At 38.3% G+C, this 23,031-nt stretch overlaps 1 protein-coding gene across 2 annotated transcripts in view; it reads right to left on the bottom strand.

Moving 5' to 3' along the window:
• Positions 1–22,790, bottom strand: part of MDN1 (midasin AAA ATPase 1) — a 91,576-nt gene extending 68,786 nt beyond the window's left edge. For both annotated transcript variants that reach the window (XM_038176088.2, XM_038176089.2), the window contains exons 1-19: positions 22,569–22,790; positions 18,890–19,116; positions 18,036–18,260; positions 16,835–16,942; positions 16,554–16,749; positions 14,475–14,684; positions 13,063–13,194; positions 11,467–11,570; positions 10,747–10,861; positions 9,845–10,038; positions 8,714–8,795; positions 6,381–6,476; positions 5,520–5,632; positions 4,828–4,976; positions 4,646–4,706; positions 3,931–4,139; positions 2,374–2,477; positions 1,238–1,382; positions 410–506 (exon numbers count right to left, since the gene is read on the bottom strand). In XM_038176088.2, coding sequence (XP_038032016.1) covers positions 410–506; positions 1,238–1,382; positions 2,374–2,477; positions 3,931–4,139; positions 4,646–4,706; positions 4,828–4,976; positions 5,520–5,632; positions 6,381–6,476; positions 8,714–8,795; positions 9,845–10,038; positions 10,747–10,861; positions 11,467–11,570; positions 13,063–13,194; positions 14,475–14,684; positions 16,554–16,749; positions 16,835–16,942; positions 18,036–18,260; positions 18,890–19,116; positions 22,569–22,667 — 2,666 coding nt within the window. In that variant the 5' untranslated portion in view covers positions 22,668–22,790. The remainder of the gene's footprint in view (positions 1–409; positions 507–1,237; positions 1,383–2,373; positions 2,478–3,930; positions 4,140–4,645; positions 4,707–4,827; positions 4,977–5,519; positions 5,633–6,380; positions 6,477–8,713; positions 8,796–9,844; positions 10,039–10,746; positions 10,862–11,466; positions 11,571–13,062; positions 13,195–14,474; positions 14,685–16,553; positions 16,750–16,834; positions 16,943–18,035; positions 18,261–18,889; positions 19,117–22,568) is intronic.
• Positions 22,791–23,031: the final 241 nt, after the last annotated feature.

Genomic DNA, 23,031 nt, shown 5'->3' with positions numbered 1-23,031 from the left:
AAGGATCATCAGCACTTACAAGTTGGCACGTGTAAGGCTGCTGAAGATACATGAAGCATTTGCCTTTATTATCTCCAGTAGGCATATGAACTGCTGCAGAAGCACTCCCAGGCACTGAGATTTTAATTGTAAAAGAAAGATCATTCAACCTGTCCCCAGTCACAACACTCTACAGTACTGCTAGACCCTTTGTTCATGTTCAGCAGCTTTACATACGTATTTTCCTGATACTATTCCATAAAAAAACTTCACCATGATGTGGAATTCACCTGCCACAGGAAGCTAGATTTCAGACTTACCCTGAGGCTTCAAATAAGGAATTCTTTGCTGGGTCAATTCATAAAGCTAGTTAAAGTCATGGTCTTTTTCAGAGTTTAAGTATTTTATCTTTTTTTTTTTTTTTTCCTACCTGTTTCTTATTCCTGGAGGGAGATTTCTCTTTCCAACATCTGTAGCTGGATTCATGCATGCAAACAAGCGAAAATCAGGGTGACGTACAAGAGGCTCTAAAGGAAAATAGGCATGCAACAAAGGATTAGTTAGACACAGGATACTTATTACATTAAGTAAATTTCTTCTGAACCGTTTTTCTATTACTGCATTACAATGTTTTCTTGAAATGCCAAGGTGGTATGTCTCTAGAGAGTAACACCATAGAATTTCATATAAGTATTACTGCATCTTTACAACAGCCATAGGAAGTGGAACCTTTACTACGATTTGTGCATAGCAGCATGTTTTTACAACACTGGATATTTCATAAATTATACAAACCCTAACACGAGGAACTCCTTTTGTGTCTTTCAGAACAATGGGCAACATTTCTGTCAGTTAGAAAGAAAGGACAGCCTCAGAAGCTCACAGAACGTTTGTCTCTAGTTGCAGCTCTAGAAAATACTATTTAGCAGTTGCATTTTTCACCTTTCAATCTGTACTGGGTCTGGCTGTGATGGAGTTATCTTTCTTCATAGCAGTCCCCATGGTGCTGCGTTTTGTATTTGGGGCTAAAACACTGCTAATAACACACTGAGGTTTTGCCTGCTGCTGAATTGTGCTTGCACAGCCTTATGTTATTCCTCCCCACATCTCAAGTGGCTTGGGGATGAGCAAAGCTGAGAAGTGACACAGCTAGGGCAGCTGTCCCAAATGGGCCAAAGGCATAAAAAACATCGTGTTCAGCAATATGAACTGGAACAGAGGAAGAAGGGATGGGGATTTTTGAATATAGAAATAGTACCTGTGTCTCCTCTGTCTAGTAACACCAGTGACCCAGATGATCCTTCCAATAAACCACTCAGACACTCTAAAGTCTCTGCTGCAGCCAAGTTAATCTCGTCCAACAAAATCCACTCTCCTTTTTTTACTGCTTGCGCCAGAGTACCCTAAAAACAAGATTTGTTAATCGTATCACTAGCAGTAATCTCATCTAAAGCATCAGCATATTGGAAATACTTGTATTGCAGTCTATGGGTTGATGAATGGAAGTCTTAGCTTTTTTTTTTTTTTTTTTTTTACAGCAATAGCAGTTTTTCTGCTCTCCCTCAATGACAGCAATTACTTTGTAAGTCATAAAAGCCAGACAGTTATCACACTTATCAACTACCATTTAGATTTGCACATTTATAACAGAATTAACCTTTCTGGTTTGTACAATGTTGCTTGTCACTGATATCTATTACTGTGGTGCACAAGCTTCACTGACAACACTAAGAATAAGATGGTTTATCTAAAGAAAAATCAAACAATGTCTAACACAGTATTGCATTTCTCAGTGAGCTACTTTATAAATTAAAACTATACTCAGGTCAAAGGTTCCCCAACAATTTATATAGTCATTTTCAGGAAGAGGGCTGGTCATTTATATAAAATTTAAGAGCATGTGTTCAGACTACCAGGATGACAGGGAATAGCCATGCACAAAACATTATAGTTTCCCCATTGCATACAATGCCACTAGACCATTGTACCATGGGTTTGAACTGTTTCAAAAAAAGTTTACTTCCAGAAACATAGTACAGATTCTTATTATTAAATACTTCACATGAACCTCTAGGCTTGAGTATGTCCTACTGCAGACTGGTCAAGATGTATTTGTAATCTCATCCATTTAAAAAGATTATATGCCATACTGCTGATATTCTTTTATCATACCAGCCTTAACCTTTACTATACAGCATTCATTTAACTTGTTACCACCAACATTCTTTTTCTCCTTTCCTCCCCTTCAAGTTGTTTCACATAGTTATCATGAAACAATTTCTACTTTGCAGCAAGAGATTTTTGCCAGGATTTTATTTATATGATATTGCTTTCAACATCTTATAAGTGTTCCTCCTCATTCTTCCCAGCATCAAAATGTAAAACTCTAAATACCTCCACAAATGCGAAGAGAAGAGCATTTTCCGTCATTCTCATCTGTTGATGAGCATGATTCAGTTTAAGACCAAATGCCTCCCACTTCTCCTTCAGTGGTGAACCTGTAATCAAAACAAAATTTGAGTTTGCACCAACACAACAATAGCACACAAATACTTAAAAACAGTATTTCATAGAATCATAGCATCATTTAAGTTGGAAAAGGCCTTCAAGATCAATTCCAACTGCCAACCTGACCTACCAAGTCCCGTCACTAAACCATATCAATATCCACATGTATTTGTGCTTGAAACAGCTTGATAGACAAGGCTAAACTTGGCTGAGCACCAAAAACATTCAAGTTCTACAGAAGACAACACTATTGACATATAGGTAATTTGCTATTCATTGTAAAGTATCCTAGCTTAGAACAAACATTTATGCTGGCAGTTCACTTGAATCAACATCACTCTAATTCCCAAGGACACAGAGAGTCATTTCAGAAAATAAAAGCAAATTTACAAGCCTTATAAAGGAACATATTAACAATGAACAGTTCAGTATCAGTAAAGATTCTGTTGCTTATCAGTTATAGAGTTGTTTACTGTTGTACTTATTCCAGTTACTTGCTTAAAGCCACAGCTTGATGCATCTGCAGCATCATGACTTAAACTGCCAGCTTTGCAAGTTACAGTAGATTTCAGCTTTTCTCTATTTATTTTAGCACTGTTGATAATTGCCGTAAGTGCTCTTTAATGCTTCATCTTTTTTTGACATTTGTGCATATTTGTTTTTATATCTGCATATTCAGAGGAATCAGTCAAAAGAAAGGGGAAGAAGAGGTTCTTAAGTTTACTTGGCCCATACTGCATGAAAGCTACAACTTCATTTGTTTAGCAGGTCTAGAACCAGAAACCACCCCATGCAAGGCACAGTATCAGTATTTCATCTGTCCCAAGTAGGTAGTGAAGTATAAAACAAGAAAAACTGTTACTCGGAAACAAAAGACAGCAAATCACAACAAGGCACTGGTCAAGTCAGCATCACCAACGCTGAAACCAAATCACCAGAAAGCTCTTATCAAGTTTTTTAAGTCATTACTACCCTAAGCAAATTATTACTTTTTTTTTTCTTTCCTCCTGTTTTGTTTTGCTTAGCTTTTAAAATTGGTGATATCTGCTGAGACCTAATGAGGTTCCAGGTCTGAAAGAAAGTATAAATGATTCACATGCAATATTGACACAAGCAACTAGGACTGTTCAGCAACACTGCAAACAAGCAACACAGTGAGTGTAGATGGGATGTCAAGGGCATCATAGGTCAGACAAGCCAAACTTAATTCTGTCAGACAAAGCAAACAAACAGCAGTGATCAGTTAGAAAAAAAAAAAAAAGACCATTCTAACACTATTTTGAATGCCTGGCTGCTGACCAAGGCTGCATTTTTTAAAACAAGAAGAAACAATATGTAATAAAGGGAAGTGAATGTAAAAACAGAAAAGACAACCAATGAACAATAATTCACCACTACTTGTCTACTCTGCAATGGTTCGTCTGTGTTTATCTGAATTCTCACCAGATGCATTTTTTGTTTCCTTATTAAGGGCAGATTTATGAATATGTTGCATTAGTTTCAGCAGATCGTGCCAACGTTTCTGTCTGTAGCAGGTCTGAATATGTCCCAGAAATGTTTGATTTTTCTTTCTAGAAAACGTTTGATAGAAGAGTTCTTCAAAAGACTCTCGCAGAGGTAACCAGATCAGCTTGTTATCCACAGGCTTGTAACTGAAGAGAAGCAAAAAGAGTAATTATTGTTTGTCATTGTCACAGAGGAACAGGAACTAACATTTGTGTATAAACAAAAGGATTTTGAAATGGAAACAGTATTGTGCATTATGGAACAAGTTTCCAAAGGTTTTTTGCACATATTTAAACTACTACGTCCAGACTGCCTCAATAAGCGAAGTAGCTTTGCTTCTACTCACTAATATGTCTAGTGAGTATTACATTGGAATTATACTGAACCGCTTAGCCATTTTTAAAGCAGCACCGGGTTCTGCTTTTAAATCTCTTCACCACATACACTCAATACATTTATACATTTGTTCTTCAGCAAGGAGAGCAAGATTTCTGCACGTAAAGGTACGAAGCTAAGACATTTACACTACTATGAAACAGGCCTGCATCTAAAAACAATTATTTGACAACACAACAATGCTTTTAAATAGTAGCTTGTTCTTATACTGCCAATTTGTTACACAAAACAGACCAAACAGCAGTCACTGACTTACCCTCCTAGCAGATCAGCAGTGTCACTTTGTTGGTTCATGTTGATAACCCTCAGATGGTGTCCTTGAAAAAGAAATAGAAAGCACATCAACTTGTTTATGCATTTTGTGCTGCTGTCGTTGCTTTTTTTTTTTTTTTTGATTTTTATCATCTTTGTACAAAGAAGTCTTCACATTTCATTTACCTGTAATATGAGCGAGGTACTGAACAGTTGAAGTTTTGCCAGTTCCTGTTTCACCAACTAAGAGCACAGGCTCTCCTTTGACAACACAAACTGCAAGCTGCTCTATCAATACTGCTGACGGCCGTGTGGCAGCAAAGGTCTGCTTTGCTCTGACAAAATAAAGGAAGCTATTAAAAGCCAAAATTTATCCAAGAGCTCGTTTCAATTTTACCCTTATTGGTTTTTTTAGAGATGTAGTTGAATTGAGGATTTGTTTTTATTATTACTATTTTTATTAAAAATAAAGCTTTGAAAAATACTTCTGAAACACCCTTGTAAGCATTATATAAGACACTTACTTTGTTCAACATACAACCTAGGAATTCAGGATTCACAAAGAAGTTCCTGGCCAGTGGAATTACTCCCACATACTACAAAGACAGTCAAAGTCTTATTACAACACCTGCGGATCCAAACTGCTTTAAGAACTCTAGGACAAAAGAACCTGCAAATCCCTATGCTTTGGCTGCCAGAAGAACTATGATGCAGACAGCCTTAAAGATGCACAATGTAAAACTCAGACCACAAGAGAAAGAACTCATCGCATTTGAGTTGAGATTATTTGATCTGCATTTTTTAATTGCGTTACTTCCAGTTTGTTCTATTCCAACACAAAATGTTTCAATTCAAATGAAAACCACAAGATAGTCTACCTTTTTACAGTAAGAGCCAGGGTTTGTTTCTTTTCAAGGCACACTCTTCCCACAGAAACTTCTTGGTCCCTTAATAAAATCTCTGGTTTGTACAGTTCACAAAAGAACTCCACCTGCGAAGAAAGCATCAACATTACCAATACCAATGTTGCCTGCAACATCACACTGAGAACACCCTTGGCAGAAGAGAATACATTTCTGTAATGAAATAAGGGAAAGAAGAAGGACAAACAGGAGTTTCAGGGATCCATCTGTCCCTTGAGATGGGAAGTTTTTCCGTCCTGAAGTACCAAAGGAAGACATTTCTTCATAGTCAAACTTTTATGGTCAGAAATAACTGACATAACCATTCAGTTTAACTCAGCTATTTATATCACACAATATTAGTATATAGATGAGCTCTACAGCTTTGGAAGTGATTATTACCAAAAAAGTCATAGACAGATTTGTTTTTGGACTCCTCATTTAAGTGATTAAATAACAACTGGGGCAGGGGGGACCACACAGGGTGGAAGGGGAAGACAACTTTTTACATTTTTACTACTCCCTGAATCTAGCAGCGTCATGTGCTTCAGAAACCACAAAGTTTCAGCTGTGGCATGCTTCTTTTGCATGAAGCCATTTGAAATATGCTCACTGCAACTTTCACGGAAAATAAAACACACCTGAAAATAAAACAGAATGAAAAGCAGACTCCAGAATTGCAGAGCAAGAACAGAAGAAGTATGCAAAGAGTAGAGAGATGAGCATATTTTTAAAGAAAAATATTAGAACGTAGTACATATAAATGAATCACAAGAAAAAAAAATCTACTTATGTAATATTACCAATAAACGTCATGTTAATTATGTCTTAACATACCTTGTTCTTGGAAATATTTAGTTTGCTTCCAATAACTTTTGCCATTTTCTGTCTGCTTCCTTGGTTGGACAGCATACCTGTGAAACAGTCCAATGCCTGTCAAGGGGAAAACAAAACAACTTATAAGATTTGTACTGAATATATTATTTGAGAAGCACTATCTTTATTTTTATGAGGCTGAACACAATCCAACAAAGGTAAATACAATTATTTCATCGTTGTTAGATCAAGTCAAGCAATGAAGTTCAAAAGAGATGAAATAGGAAGTTCTGAACTCTGTAATGTAGTGGGTTTATACTGAACCCACCCTATAAAAAGTTTTTCACAGCCAGTCACAGAAGCTATTTTCAGATGACTGGAGCAAAATGAAGGAAGTGATGTTCCAAGATCTCACAACCTTAAAAATGACCTGATTGATGCACACTTAAAAAATAAAAAAAATAAAAAAATCCAAACTTAGAGCTTAAGTTCCTGTATAGCAAAAAAAGTAGCAAAGATGTCCCTTATTTCAACAAAAAGGGAGTACCTTAACATTATCCTGCAAATTTAAATATCTAATTCTGCTGAGGGATTCAGATACTGTTTCACAAAGGACACAAGACTAAAGAGAACAGAGCAGACAGCTATCACTAGGATACAGCTTTGACTGAAACATGAACAGCCAAGAAGCTCCACCACTGAGCTGTGTGAATGTCACAAAACACAGCACACCAGCCACTACTAACCTCAGAGGGAGGAAGTGAATACCTCTTAGTATTCACTAAATTCAGACACTTAACATATAAAACACCTAACACACACGCACTGTATGGATGCATGCATTATGAAGTGCATACCATGGATTCAGCATTAGCTGTATCATCAAATAAATGTGGCTCCAATGCTGTGAATAGACTCAGATACCAACTCTATGCCTTTGGACATCACTAAGTGATGTGCTCCCCACTATCCCCATTACCTAAGAGATATTCAGCAGCAGCATACTAGTGCCTCATTACTAAACAGTGAAGGTGTTTTTAGTTTTTTGTTGTTGTTGTTTTTTTAGTTTCTTACTACTCTAGCTTGTTAGTGATAAGTAATAAATTACCGTACTCTCCCTATGCTGAGTCTGTTTTGTCCATGAGTGATCTCCCTGTCCTCATCTGAACCCTTGAGCCCCTGTCATCATATTTTTCCCCCTTTCCCTTTGAGGAAGTAGAGTGAGAGCACGGTTGTGGTAGAGTTTGGCTGCCCACCTGAGTAAAAACCACCACCCTGAGACAGAGCTAATTTTCTTTTTCTCTCTACAGATACCTTAAAGGAGGCTGTAGTGAGGTGGGGGTTGGCCTGTTCTCCCACGTGCCTGGTGACAGGACGAGGGGGAATGGGCTAAAGTTGCGCCAGGGGACTTTTAGGTTAGATGTTAGGAAGAATTTCTTTACTGAAAGGATTGTTAGGCACTGGAACAGGCTGCCCAGGGAGGTGGTGGAGTCACCATCCCTGGAGGTCTTTAAAAGACGTTTAGATGTAGAGCTTAGGGATATGGTTTAGTGGGGACTGTTAGTGTTAGGTTAGAGGTTGGACTCGATGATCTTGAGGTCTCTTCCAACCTAGAAATTCTGTGATTCTGTGATTCTTCACAGGGGCTCATACAATGCTGTGTTTGGGATTTTTGACAAAAGTATTGGTGATAATAGACCAGTATTTTTAAGTTGTTGGAGAGCAGTGCTCACACAGAGCCAAGACCTTCACACCAGCAAGGAGGCTGTGCATGGACAAGAAAGAAGCTGTGAGGGAACAGCCAGGACAGCTGACCCTTCTAATTCTGGAAACACTTCTGATAAATACTTTTTACTTTTCCCTCTTTTTGAGATATCCACAGTAAGGTTTGATAGTAAATACAGCTCCTGAGTAACAAGCAGCAAACATTAAGTACATCTAGTATTTTAAAGACTCAACTAAACATAGGGCCCTGCATATAAAATGTGCAATGCAAGTGAATGAAATGAATGCTTAAATAAGCACGTTTGTCAAATTGTATTCATTTCATAAATTTTTACTCTTCCCCAATCACACACAATCCCAGCTCACATCAGTCAAAACTGTGCTGCAGCATACTTTTTGTATGCCAGTAGTAAGTCTAGATTGGCTTTCAGCACATTATTGCAAATAGCTTTCCTTCTACGAAGGAAAGAGACTAATACATACATAACAAACATTCCAACTACAGTTCAGCTGCTTCAGATAAAACTAAATATAAAATCCTATCTCACACTCCCAAATAGTGTATTTTAAGATACGTGACACAATAACAGATTTCAGGTAAGCAATTTCCAAATTAAGTCTTACTGCACCTCCTGAAAAATATTCACTGCTGTGGTTGATGAAGAACTGTCAAAGTTGTACGCAATCCTGCTGCACCAATTCAATAAATCTCTAAAAAGAAAAACAAAAAGATTTGGTACAATGAAGCCAAGTTGTACAGCATCTTCTCTCATGTTCAGCTTAGTTCATTATGTCATCTTTTGGTAATTATACACCTAGTTGTTATTTACATTGTACATGGAAAGCCACATATAAGAAGGATGCTATATTTAAATGACTGGATGAATACACACAGACCCACAGGGTTGCTTTCTGATAGGTTGCTTGGAAAACCAGCATGCTTTTAATCCAGAAACGTACAAGTAACTATTTTACAGGATACCAGTTCTTCCTCAACAAGATCTTTGGAAAGGTGAGAAAGGGAAACATCTGATATTCGGAAAATAGCAACTGTTTTGAAATAAGTGGCTTTGCTATGCTTCACAAAAATATGAGCTACTAGCCATAGCTAGTGTTTGCTGACACTCAAAAAGCACTACTGGTTATAATAAGTCCATGTGAGCAGAACTGACATGCAGTATGAGAAGTGAGGAAGAAGTAATTCAATACCAACCTGCATTTCATCACAAAAATTCTGAAATCAATAGTACTTTACAGGGCCTGAGTATTCAGAGCCATCTGTAAGTTAGAATGCTACAAGTGAATGCCTAATATGGAATTATCTAGATGAGCAAATATATACAATCGCTGAAAAGTTATCTATGCTAATACTGTATACTGTTTTCACAATACATTTCTGTCTTTTTTTTTTTAACTAGAACAGATATTTTTTGTTAAAATAAATTGAAGAGTAATCCACATCTTCATACCAACGTACTTCTCAGCACTGCATCTGAAACACATACTTTTTTCTCAAAAATTAAGTGCAGAAGTACAGCATATATGCCCCAAATAATTCATATTGAGTTTTAAGATGCATTAAACATGATTTGAAAATTAAAAATGGAAACCTCCGATTTTTATTAAATTCCAGCATAAATATTCAAAGTTTTGACAATATTTAAAAAACAGGAAAGAGGAAAATGAAAAAGGTAACATCTCCTGCTCTCTACAGCTAACTAACAAAATTTCTTTCTAATAAACACAGAAGAAAAGACAACCTTAGAGATAGTTCTCGTCCTTCCAGATTTGGTTTCTTATTTTCTGATCTTGATTCTGATGCATCTTCTGACACACTGCTGGAGCCAGAAGCACTGTTTTCTGATGCCTGATACTTGTCACCCGTAAGGTGAATGAAAATGTCTAGCAAGTGATCAGTTACACGAGCAAGGTTGGGGTATTTGCTTTGAAGAACCTGAAAATGGGGAAGGAAAAAAAAATTTTCATCACCGAAATGAGAGCATTGGCCTCCCAAATTTCAACAGGATACACTTCAACAGAAACAGACACTCAAGCTAGCAAGCTGCACAAAACCAGCCTCTTGTCATTTCTCTTCTGAAGCAAATAAAAGTGATTGAGACTTGTATGATGTTGATATGATGCCAAAGGAGAGTTTTCCCAACTCAACTTTACTCCAATTTAATACCTTTGCACAAATACAAACAGGAAGAACAAAAAGCAAATTCAACCCTAAATTAAACTCAAAACTAAAATCAATCTAAATGCAAATTATGATGATGTAACTTTAACTACAAAAGTTCTTGCTTCCTATCCCTCTTTGTAAGGACTCTTTAGAGCACTCAGGCTGCCTACATACCATGCTAAGGCACATACAAGGGTAATTTTTCTTCTATGATTTCCTCTCCTTTCAGCTCAACTTTCTGCTAAAGCTTGCTGACCAAGATCAGCTTTTCAGATACAGACCAGGAACCACTACTGATACTATCCTGCCAAACTGACTTGTATGATTAGCCAGAACATTTATTTTCAAGGTCTGAAGTGGTAAGGATATACTGCTGAACTTGAGAAGAAAAATAAGGATCAAATTTATTACTGAAAACCATCTATTACCCGTAATTAAAATAATTATTCACATACCACAATAGAGCAATAAACACCATACCTCCTTGAGTTCTGCTTTGCTCATGTTATCCAGATGTATTTTGGTCCAATACTTGTCCAAAAGAGAGGCATGGCTGCTTTGCTGTCTGTACCAACCTCCACCACAACTGAATAATCTAAATTTAAATAACACAAATAAACATACATATTGTTATTTTACTGAAGAATTCAGTACTGTCAGATACCCTACCTTGCTTTTCTCTGCTTTCCAAATCATTTGTTCTTTTATCAGTGTTTTCCCCCCTCTAGTGCAAAATCTCCTCAGAGACACTTGCAGAAAGATGACGGACAATCAGTTAAGCCTGTCAGAAACACCATGCAGAAATCAAGACACCTTGTGAATATTGATCATAAACCTTCTTCTCACAACAACTGCTAGGAGTGGTATTTTGTTTTGGTGGAGGGCTGGTTTAGTAGGTATGCCCCCTGCCCCAAGCTTCATACCTCAAGCTTTTAAGCTCAGTGAAGTAACTTTTCTGTTCAAAGACTAGATCCACCCTGTAGTAATTAATATAAAATTGCTTTAAAATGTAAAAAGTTCCTTTCATAACTTCCATAGCTTCTACTACTTGTCAGCTGGAAATTGCTAGAATACTCATGACCAAGTACTTTGCCCTTTCTTTCTTTGACTTAAAAAAAAAAAAAAAAAAAGAAACACACACACAAAAAAAAACAAACAAACAATCTGTGCTATTAAGCTCATTTAATTTTATATGCCTACCTCCTGGTTGCAAAAAACTGGAATCCTGGTGCTACTTTCAAGCAATCACCACGGCCAGGAATTAGCAACTCCCTTTTTTCCAAAAGAGGAATCAGCACAGAGATCTGGAGATTAATAATGAAAGATTAGTAAAGATTAATAATGGAAAAAAAAAAGAAAAACGTAAAACTCTTCTTGCGTGTGTGAAACCAACATCTTACCCATCCACACTCATGATGCTAGAGCACACCCACTGAGAACCACTACATTTTCATCAACTACTGTTCCTGCAGACTATATTTTCAAGTGAAACTAACAGGAATTGTAGACTCACAGTTAATTTTACTCAGCAATGAAAGTTGCAGGTATAACATTTCCCTACTTTCTCCTACATTCAGATTTAATAAGAAAATGGAAATGAGTCTTTACACTCTAAGTCCAATCTAACACTATTGTGTTTGAGCTGTCAAACAAATTACCACGTTGTTCTCAGCAGAGATGGAAGGTTTGTTTTCCTTCTACCTTAACAAAGATAATACCCACCTAGAAGACTTCACTTGCAAACATTATAATTGTTCATTATATAGCCTGCTACACCCTAGCAGAATTAGGTAGGGATTTACAGAATCTATCCCTCCACACAGAAGGATGGTAAAAATGGTGGAATGAGAACAGGGAGGGAGGTCCACAACACTCCCTTGGCACAGAGGAAGGCAAGCATGGAGATCTGGATATGAAGAAAGAATATGGGATGCCTGCAGGGGAGACCTGAAGGAAAGGTGAGATGAATGCAGGATACTACTAGGGGCATGCTTATGATGAGTGCAACGAACAGAGTCCACAGAAGCAAACAACTGCATAACCCTCTGGCAATGAAAAACTGTCCAGTCCACACAGGCAATGTTTCTTGGCTTTCTTGTAAACTCCCTATACTTTGGAAGTGTGGAATCCCATAAACAAACTGTCAAGGTTTGTCAGTCACAGAAAAGAATGCTTTACGAAACAGATATGAAAGAAAACTCTTTGCAGAATGTCCAGCAGGCTTATACAGCAAGACATCTCTATGACATCGTTCTTGGTGGAGGTGTTCTTTCAGCAGCCATCACTTCAAAATAAATCTAACAAGCACTAGTTCTGGAGCTCAATACAGGAAATCAGCTATAACCTATATAATGACTTAATACAACAACACATTTTTGATATCCAATACAGAAGAAATATTTTTTTTTCTAAATGACAAAAAAATCATTAGAAGATCTTATCATCAACACTGCTGTAATACAGTAACTTAGTATTCTGCAGTGTCTGTGGCCACATTTGTTTTCAAATATTGAAACATGATTTAAAAGACACATAGCTCATTACCAGAGTCACTTCAAATCCTCATACTGAGGTCTGGCATCAGAGCCAGTGTCATGACTGCTCTAAAACAATGACAACAACAAATGCAGTGTAACTGTCTCTGAACAAAGACACGTTAAATCTTTTTAACTCACTGTTACAGGGGTAGTATTTTCAGCACATTGCTGCAGAACTTGCGGTGATTGGACTCCAGAAATTGCTAGTATAGTATGGCTCTTAAGACAAATACTCTATAGCAAACAATAACCCACATACCACATCCAGAGGAGCATAATCAATATCCTCCAGAAGTATCCAATGCCCTTTGGTAACAGCTTGCGTCAAGGTTCCAGGCTGCCATACAAACTCCCCTGGGACATCTGTACAACGATACATTCCAAGCAGTGTCTGTGACAGAAACAATCAACAAATGAGAGACATGTTCATTGCATGCTTTTGTAACTCAAGAGTAAAAACCTTATGAAAATGACCACAGTTGGTACATAAACACTTACATAGCCTGCACATTACTGAACAGTTTATCAGATAATCCCAGTAATACGTGCCCAGCATTTTGTTTATTTATTTTTAAGTTTCACCCCTCCAAATATATAACCTAACCAAAGCACAGCAACTGAAATGAACTATATCATTGGAATAGTATTTACAGAGCTGTATTGCCATAACTAATGAACAAAAATCAACAGCACAGCACATTAAACTGCCTGGAGTTGCACTGCACTGTATCTTGCATTTTAACCAGCTCTGACTGAGCTGCTAACATAAGAGGAGTTCTCAAGGAAGTTTTTCAAAGACACAAAACCAATCAAGTTTAACATTTTGTGAAGTGGTAGCTTTCACATTTCAGCATTCCTTAAATAATTAAGTTTATGGTTTCACTATTTCACATTTTGTACCTTAAACTTTTATCACTTTTTCTTAAAATGCCTGTCTCACTCATGTACACGTATATGAAAAGATACTCTTGTGGAGAATAGCTGTTAGATGGTGAAGTAAGCTGCTCTATGCAAATAAAGGAGGTGATTTTGTATAGCTAATAAAAACCTTCAGAGAGCACTTCTGTTAACCACCTCAGAAAACTAAGTATAAATTGAGACAAACAGTATTAATAAACTCAAACTCACAAGCTCATTATGCAAATCCAAAAGAACGTGAATCTAACACCAGAAGTGAAGATATTTCTACAGGTAAATCTAGATCCCTATTCTGTAACTGCAAGCATCCTCAAAGGGTCTTTCTTCGTTGTACCTTCACCAAAAAGTAACTGGGATCAGATTAAACTGACAATGACCCATTTAAACATGGAAATGAAAGTGTCCATACAGTCTTTGGCAGCAACTTCCATCATTTTCAAATCAATTTTTGTAAAGCTTTTTTTTTTTTAAATACAAAATCAGCAGAGCTCTTCCACACAGGAGAAACCCTGAGGAAATGTATCTTAAAACGGATCAGATACAGCACAATTACGTGCAGAATTTACATCATACACTTGAAGAAAAATCAGTTAAGCTTCATTATTCTTATCAATAGCCAGAGCAGTACTACAAAGAATTGAGGGTTATGAGCTCCTTCAGGGAAGAGTTAAATTCCATATTATTAGAAAAGCAAGTCCATACTTCAAGTAAACATGTCTGATCATTGGACCATAAAACAATTTCATCACTTACCTTACTATCAGTTTGATCCCCAAGTTGGACTTTTAAAATATGAGGAGGCTTTGTTCTTCCTGTAGCAGCTGCTAAATATTCAATTAAAGAAGTTTTGCCACATCCTATTGGTCCTTCTAATAAAACAGGACTTTGAAATGCTACAGCAATAGCAAGGTTTTGAAGATTTGTGCAGGCAGATTCAACCAGAACAAAATGGCTGGTGCTTTCCTGTTGAAACATAAAATTCATAAAATTTGAGTTACTACACTGAATTCCTTTATTTATTTATTTTATATATATATATATATATATATATATCAGTTTTACAACACAGAACAATTAGGAAAGTGAGTAAGATTACTTCAAAATTTTGGCCTGCAGATCTGTCAACACACATCAAATAAAATAAAGAATGCTAGAGCTGTGGACTATAAAGAATGTATTTAACGACAGGTATTAAAATAGATTTTTATCAAAAACCTATTATAGGTGAAACACTTAATATAGTATACATTCAATTTGTTCCCAAAGGGAATTCACACTACAATGACAGTACAGATATAGTAACTATTCAATCATTGCATTCACATCAGTCAAATACAATTCACATTATAAATGAAATTAAGTCAGAATGAATCTCAATCACAGAGAAAAATAATCAAACAGCAATTAGACTGAAATGATGCACTTATGAGTACTCTAATGTTGTATTTCTTTCTTTCTGCACAGGCCAAAGAGTGAGATCATTAAACGCAATATATAGAGGGCAGGGGAGACAAGTTCATTGCAATGTGAATAAAGCAAAAATTCTACTGAATACATTTTATCGAACAGTAATTTATCAGTATGACAGACATGCCTCAAAGATATTAGTGACTGCAGGAGAGTAAAAATATCAGCATATGGCACAAAAACTAGTGCTTTCTTGCCAAAAGGCACAAAGAAGAAATCCAAATATATCCTGCACTGAAACCAAATTCAATCTCTTGTATTTTGAATTTGATCATTTGATCTTCATTTCAAATACATGAAACTATATTTCTCCTGTAACAAATGCTAGTTTTTAGGAGTACCTATCTTTCTTGACAGCACAATTGCAGCAGCAGTGACACTATCATGTAAATAAAAACCTTGCTAAACAGCTCAGTTTCCCTTGCTGCAATGAATTCCAAACCATGTTGTCAATGCTATAGGTTAAAAAAAATAAATTACTCAAGCTGGGAGGGAAATGGAAAAATTGGGAGGAAACTGCTCTCATTCTTCTGCTACTCAAGAAATTCTCAATATTAGTAGTTTTCATCCATCAATATTAGGTAGTTTTCATCCATCTTTGTCATTCATTTGTAGATGTGTTGCAAAAATAGATAACAATACACTAGCTAATTAAGAGCTAGAAGTTTGCCTAAGCGAGGAAACCAGTGAAGAACACTGACTGCAGCTATAAAGACGAACCCGAACAGTTTGAGATGAATAGCATCTCAAGAGAAAAGAGGTTAAAAAAAAGCTACTTACTGAAACATATTTATACACTTGATCGACTTACTAAAACCATAAGGCACTACATTCTGTGTTACACTTCACTCCACTGAAGCAGAGAAAGTAAGTTCCTGCTTACCTCTTCACCTGTTTTCTGCCTTCTAGAAGAGTAAGCAGCAGCCTCATTTTCCTGTGTTTTAAGAAGTGAACTTTGGAGAAAGGCTGTTGATAAGATCCCCTTGTAGCACAAAACACTACCTCACACGTGTAAAAACCGCGTCAGATCCTTGCTTTACTCAGTTGTGGAAGTAACACCCTAACTTGGAATGGAGACACTATACAAGACCAACTATTCTCTTATAGCATGTTTTCAAGAACGGTTATGATCAAAATTAAATGACCAGGACTATATATTCACTGCTTCATTCCGCTGCCGCTCCAACTTGTACGTAGTGCCAATATTATATTATACATCACTAGACAACACACATTAAAGGAGATACAAATCACCCATCTCAGTATCATTTAAGCAGGAATAAAGATAAAAGCTCACAGCATTTAGGAATCCTGAAAAAAAAAAAAAAAAAAAAAAAAGGTACAGGCTTAACTCTGGTTACATACCTGCTGCTCTTCAGAAACAAGCTGTAGTCTAGGCAGCACAATACCACATACAGCTACTACATTTGCAGACAGGTCATCTGATACAACATGTCCTTGTTTATATTGCACTTCTTTCTCCTTTTGCCAAAATGAGGAGTCTGGATTGGCCAAAACAAGGGCTTGTTCCACATTCTGTGCTTGAGATTCTTCTAGTAGCCTGTCAAACCCAAAGCCATGTTTATTAATTCAGCTGAAAACCATCCACAAAAACAAGTAGTGTTCAATATTTAAAGAGTTCTTACTTCAGCCTGAAATGCATCAGCTCCTCAGGATTGAAGATCTTCTTCAGGAAAGACAATTTATGTTCATCATTCATGCATGTAACCAGAGCAAGACAATTCGCAGTATACCTAAAAATTTTATTTGGAACAAAACATGTCAAAACAATCTTAAGAATTTCAGTTTGACAACTGTCACTTGCAAATCAAAACACCAGTTTGGGAAAAACACACAGAAAACTTTCTCTGCAGAAATTGATATGCTTAAAGTTAGTGGTATTAATCTTTATTTATTTTTTTTTTATATAAAAAGATTTTTCTGATACATTTTTCCAGATAAAAGCAATTATATCATGGCATACTGTATTGTTATTAACACACCAACTAGCTAGCTTTCCTTTGAATGACTGAACATTCAACAGAAATACAGTAAAAAAACCAGCACTTTCCCAAACAAATGGAAGTAAATGTATAAGACAGTGAAAACCAAGTTTTCTTTGCCTGATTTTTCTCCTGCCATTTTCTCTTTGTATTTGCTATTTCATGATATTTCTAAAATAACCTTAATACACTGATCTCAAGACTCAGTGCCAAAAGAAGCAAACAAATCCCAAGTCTTGGCTTCATAGAGCCTAGCTGTCTCGCAATACGAGAAAATTTAATAGAGATCATAAATACACTTTTCATTTATTATACCACTGCTTTTACCTTCCAAGAACAAAGCTTTCAATGAGCTTGGGAGGGTTAGAGGGAAGAGGGGCAGGGTGGTAGAGCGTTCCCAGAAGATCGGTTCAGGACAAAAGTCTGCTCATTCACTTCAGATTATTACCTGAATACCAGGGAAATCCTCTCCAGCCAAATTAGTCATTCTATTTCTTTTTCTAAGAATATCTAAATTCACGTTATCCTGGCTGATATATTTGACAATCTTCATTCTATCCTTCCTAAATTAAGTATCTTAGTTTAAAATAATGAGTTACTAATGCAATATTTTGTTCTTCCAGCAGTGCTGAAGTATGTTTCACCAAATTCACCACCTCTCATGAATCCAACTTTGGTAAACTGGAGTTATTTTAAAGGATAATTCAAATTGTAAAAAGATACCATTGTCACAGATTTTTCTGGTTTTGTCTGCATCTTTTCTCTTTGCACATAAACACTTCAGTACAATTCAAGATACCGTTATGTCTTTTCCTTGTAAATGATCTGGGTTTTTTAAACTTACCAACGGACTAAAGTGTCGTGACTTCTTAGGAGTGGGATACACACGCTCCAGTCCCATAATTCCCGGAAAACTGACTGTTCCTTTTGTAAAAACCTATATGCTGCTTCCATGAGGTCACGTAACTTCATTCGTCTGCGCCCGTATCGGACTGTGCTTGTATCTGAGCTCTCCAGGAAAAGCCTCTGGAAAACTGGTGATGTGTTCTTAAAATATCTTAAAGCAAATCTTCATATGAAAGAGAAAGAGAGAGAGAGAGAGAGAGATGGAATATGGACATTTAAGCCAGAGCAAAAGAAAATAGTCACTGATGCTTTATTTCAGAGGTCCTGAAACACTAATTGACGTTATAGCTTGAACTGAGGTTTGTATTTAACTTTGTCCATGCCTAGGAAAGATGACCAGTTTAGCAATCAGCTGTCAACAGATACTTTACCTTATTAGAGATCATTATTTGATTAGCAAGGAGAACCATTTTTTTGGTGAAATCTTTTTGATTTCTCTTGTTTACTGAGAAAGTAATACTAATTTCCACTTAGGCAACTTTGTATTCAACTGGCCTACAGGTCTAATATAAAATACAGACATTTTGGTTATTGGCAGTTTTCAAATCAGCTGTTCTGTTTTACTTTCATTCTCATCGAATAATGATGAAAATCACATTAGGTATTACCAAACAGTTTAAATAAGCTGTGTTTAAGACTTGTGCTTTCTAGGTAATTCTTTCAATTGAAAATACCTTTGATATTGTGGGAGACAACCCAAAGCCCTGTCACACCACCTCCTCACCAGCAAACACTGACGTGCACACACCCCGTACATTCAAACACCGCGCAAGGTGGCTCTGCGCTACTTACGGCAACACATCCGGGTGGTCAGCCAGCAGCTTGCTCATGGCTACACACAGCCTTTCATGCCGATCATGGTTGATTTGGCCGCCAGCTTTAATGGCTTCTGCATTTCGTTCCAGCAAATCCAACAAGATCGGTCGAAGCTGACGGCCAATTAATACAGTACATTCTTTATCCAGTAATAACTGTGCTAAAGTATCCAGGATGCATTGCCGGTCATGCTGAGTCCAAGTCTAGAGGAAAGGAAGGTAGGAACAAGTTAAAAGTCTAAATCATTCCACGCTTAATTATTTGTACAGGATTCACGGTGAATTTTACAGGAACAAATCTTCCAGAAAAGCAAAAAAGGGGAAGGGGCAAAATTCACAGTGAAAGTATTTACTCAATACAGCTCTCCATAGTTTAAGAAACAAGGGAAACAGAACATATGATATGAAGAATGTCAATACATAGGAATTACAAAGAATTATAAATTCAAGTTGTCAAAAAAGGGGAGCTGTTACTTCCATATCAGATGCAATTATGGTGAATAATGACAAGAAGCATGTATTTACAGTTTTGAAGTTGAGATTTTTTTTTTTTTTTAATTCTTCTTACTTTTCTATATTTTTTGTACCTTTATGCTCTTGTTTTTGGTCTTTGACCTCATGTTATTATGTAAGCACTGTTCCACTCGCATGACGTTCAGTGCAAGTAATTCTGATTTGTGAAAAATAAGGATTAAAGATTTGAACTCCATGTTTTGCTCCTAACTTTGACCCTCCACTCTCCCCTTCCTCACTGACCAAGCAAGTGCTCATCCCATCAAGAAGATTTTTGTGTTTCCTGGCAAACAGCAGTAAATACAACCAGACAAGGTAGCTTTCCAAACAAAATAGTCACTTACTGAACTCCTACAGAAACATTCCACAATTCAGGTGGTGACATTTTAGCTAGATGTGCTGTCAATTTCTGCCTTGCCCAGACTTTTGCTATCTGTGTAAAACCTGCGGGTGTGCAGGGATGGTTTCCTTGTTACTAGAGGTCCTTCACACCATTTTTCAAAGGTGCCCTCCTAAGGTTATACCACCACTGACATCTTTTAGAGCATGTATGCACTTGTTCAAGTTCTTTTGCATCTACTCCTGAATTTGAAAAGAAACAATCCTTCATTCAGCACACAACAGGGTGCTTAATTTATTAACCAGAGCTTCCCACATCGAAATAAAAGGAACAAATAACAGTAAAACAGTAAATAAACGTAAACGAGCCAGTCTGATTCAGAAACATTCTGTAGTTACATGACTACCGGGCACAGAATCCATTAGGAATTTTGGGAGAGCAAGCAATTTTTAATCATTCTGTACAGCACCCTTAGGACAAGTAAAACTGATAAAAAAATGATCACAGTGGCAAAATTCTCATTCTATAAAGAGACGGTCTGTTGGATTTCACAGCCTGTCAGAATTTAAATCAAAACTTTTTGGAAGAGAGTAATACTGTCAGAGAGGAATTTTAACTACCAGTGATTTCCTGAAATACAGGACTTCCTTAGTCAGTAGCAAAAGACAGCTGATTAGAAAGTGTTTAATGTCAGTGTTCAAGTCCAGGACAGCAGATCTGTGCCCACAGTTCCAAGCAGCTGATTTACAAAAGCATCGCAAAGGCCTGACCCTCCAAATACCCAACAAATGCATGTGTCATGTATTATTACCCAAAGAGGCAATACAGAGAAACCACGTTCCCTCAGATCAGGTCTAGGAGTCCACTTGGCAAGAGGATCCAACCTAATCCCCCTCCCAAAGTCTTCCACTGGGAGGGAAAATTGAAGGGATTTTCCGCATTAGCACACTTGCTAGATCCAGGATAAGAGCAGCAACAGAGAGATGTGGATATAGACCAAGAGAAAACAGAGCTGGACCACTTATTTTGGCAGCTCTCCAGGTCAGCAGGATAAAGGAAAACCGGAACCTGCACTCCTCTTGAACCCACAAGCCTCAAGAAATATAAATAAAGAAATAAAGGGCAGGTGGAATACACAGTCTCACAAGGAGAAAGTGGTGATAACTTTAGCCATCTGCAAAACCAAAGAGAACTTCCTACACCTCCTCCAGCACTGCGCAGTCAGCACAGTTGCACAGATTGCCAAGGACAGCAAAAACGTTCTGAGGCTTTTGCATCAGTGTGCTTATTAGCAGATTGCCTCAGAAAAAAAAAAAAAAGAGCTCTTCAAAAATTAGAAACAGGACATGAGAATACACTCTGTGACAAATGCAATGTACCTTGCCTTACTTATAAAGCTACGTCTTAAAAGAGTTCCATCTTAAAGCTTATTTAAACTTTCAAACAAAAAGCTGAAGCCACATTTTAGGAAAAAACAGAACCAGGCTGCCTTAGCTGTCAGAACACCAGGACACTTTTCTGACAACCACTGAGTAACTGGGCAAATGTAGGACAGCTACATCACTTTTTTTTTTTTAATATAAAAAAACATCTGTTAGATCTCTGGTACCACACAGAGTCAAAAACACAGTCCAACAGTTTTTCTAGGTGGTACAGAAATTTATACTGGTGTATGGATATCTGCCACAGTAAAATACTGAACCATTACTGCAGCTGTGCTAATGGAACAGATCGCATGTTAAAAAAAAAAATAACAGTATGACTTTTTTTTTTGTTTGGAAGTTTACTTACAAGCTTTTGAAGAGATGCAGCACAATACGTAGTTACTTAAGCGGATTCAGTATGTGTGAATAAACCACTGGTATCTACAGAAATTGCAGTTCTATTTCTGAAAAGCTTCAGCATACAAATCCTACAAAACCTACTGTTTGGACAGTTTGCTTAAATTATCCCAAGACAGAAAGCCAGCAAATTAAGGCTGTTCTAGATAACTTTTTGTCCCATTTTCCTCACTAAGAACACAGAAATTTACTGTACCTTTGCAGAGTTAGTGGCATATTAATATCCTAAGTAAAAGGCTACATACTATAGGATAATCTTCTATTACCACACAAAGAGCATCTTAGCACAAATCTCAAAGGATTTGGTTGTGGGCTCTAGCTGTTTAGTAGCAAAACAAGACTGACGTACAACTAAATATGTAACTTCAAAGCTTGGAAAGAGCACTTTGGTTTCTGAAAGAGTATGTTGTTGTTCTGCAAGCTGTGCAGGTAACCAGCCTGCACCAATTTCCAGCTGTGGGGACATTTAAACCCCAAGCGCCTCCCAGCCAGCTGCTGCCAGAGGGCTCGGCCCCTTTCACACCCAGCACAAGCTCTCAAATATACGAATGAAGAAATGCTTGAGTCAGCTCTACTCCGATCCCATGATTTGGGGGGAAAAAGGGCGAAGCCACCTGTCTGCCGACGGAGAATAGCGATTAGCTACGTGAAAGTTTTCCCCAGCTGGAACCGGGAGGCGGCGGTTTGGGGTGAAAACGTCAATATTCCGAAAAAATACGGTAACTTCGCTTTTCAGCCTTCAAACGCAATAGCCAGAAAGGTCCAAACCCTCAGCAGCTCCCCCCTTCCCCCCCCCCACCCCCTCCCCAAATTCCTCCTCCTGGGGGCTGCCGGGCTGGGAGAGCCGCTGCCGCGAAATGGCGGCGGGGACGGGATGGGGGGGGAAAAAGGGGGTCGCGAGGGGGAAAACGGGGGAAATAATGAGGGAAACGGGGCCGCGGGGGGGTCAGGGCGGCGCTCACCGGCTTGGCCAGGAAGCCGCCGAGCTCGGCGCCGCTCCGGTCGCTCCTGGCCGCCAGCAGCTGCAGGGGCTGGGCCAGGGGGAGCCGCAGCGCCGCCATCTTCTCGGTGTGTGTGGGGGGGTAACGGTAACTGACGGTTAACGGTAACGGCGCGCGGGGGGGGGGTCTCGGCGGCAGCCACGTGCGGCGCGGAGCCGCGCGCGCTTCCGCTGCCCGCTAGCGTCACCCGGCCGCGCCGTCACGTGCAGGGAAACGGAGGGAGGGAGTGGGGGCGGCCCCGCCCACCGCCGCGCTCCGAACTACACCTCCCAGCACGCCCCGCGCCGCGCCGCCGCCTGTAATCAGCGATCCCGGCGGCGCGCTGCACGCTGGGAAATGTAGGCACCCCCCTCCCCACCCACCCACCCGCTCCGCTTGGCCCCGCTTTGGCGCCAAGCGCTCGGGGCTGGGGGCGGGCCGCGTG

The sequence above is a fragment of the Anas platyrhynchos genome, chromosome 3 (assembly GCF_047663525.1).
Source record: "Anas platyrhynchos isolate ZD024472 breed Pekin duck chromosome 3, IASCAAS_PekinDuck_T2T, whole genome shotgun sequence".
Lineage (NCBI taxonomy): Eukaryota > Metazoa > Chordata > Aves > Anseriformes > Anatidae > Anas > Anas platyrhynchos.
The sequence above is the reverse complement of the archived record's forward strand: the minus strand, read 5'-3'. Positions and strand labels throughout refer to the sequence as shown.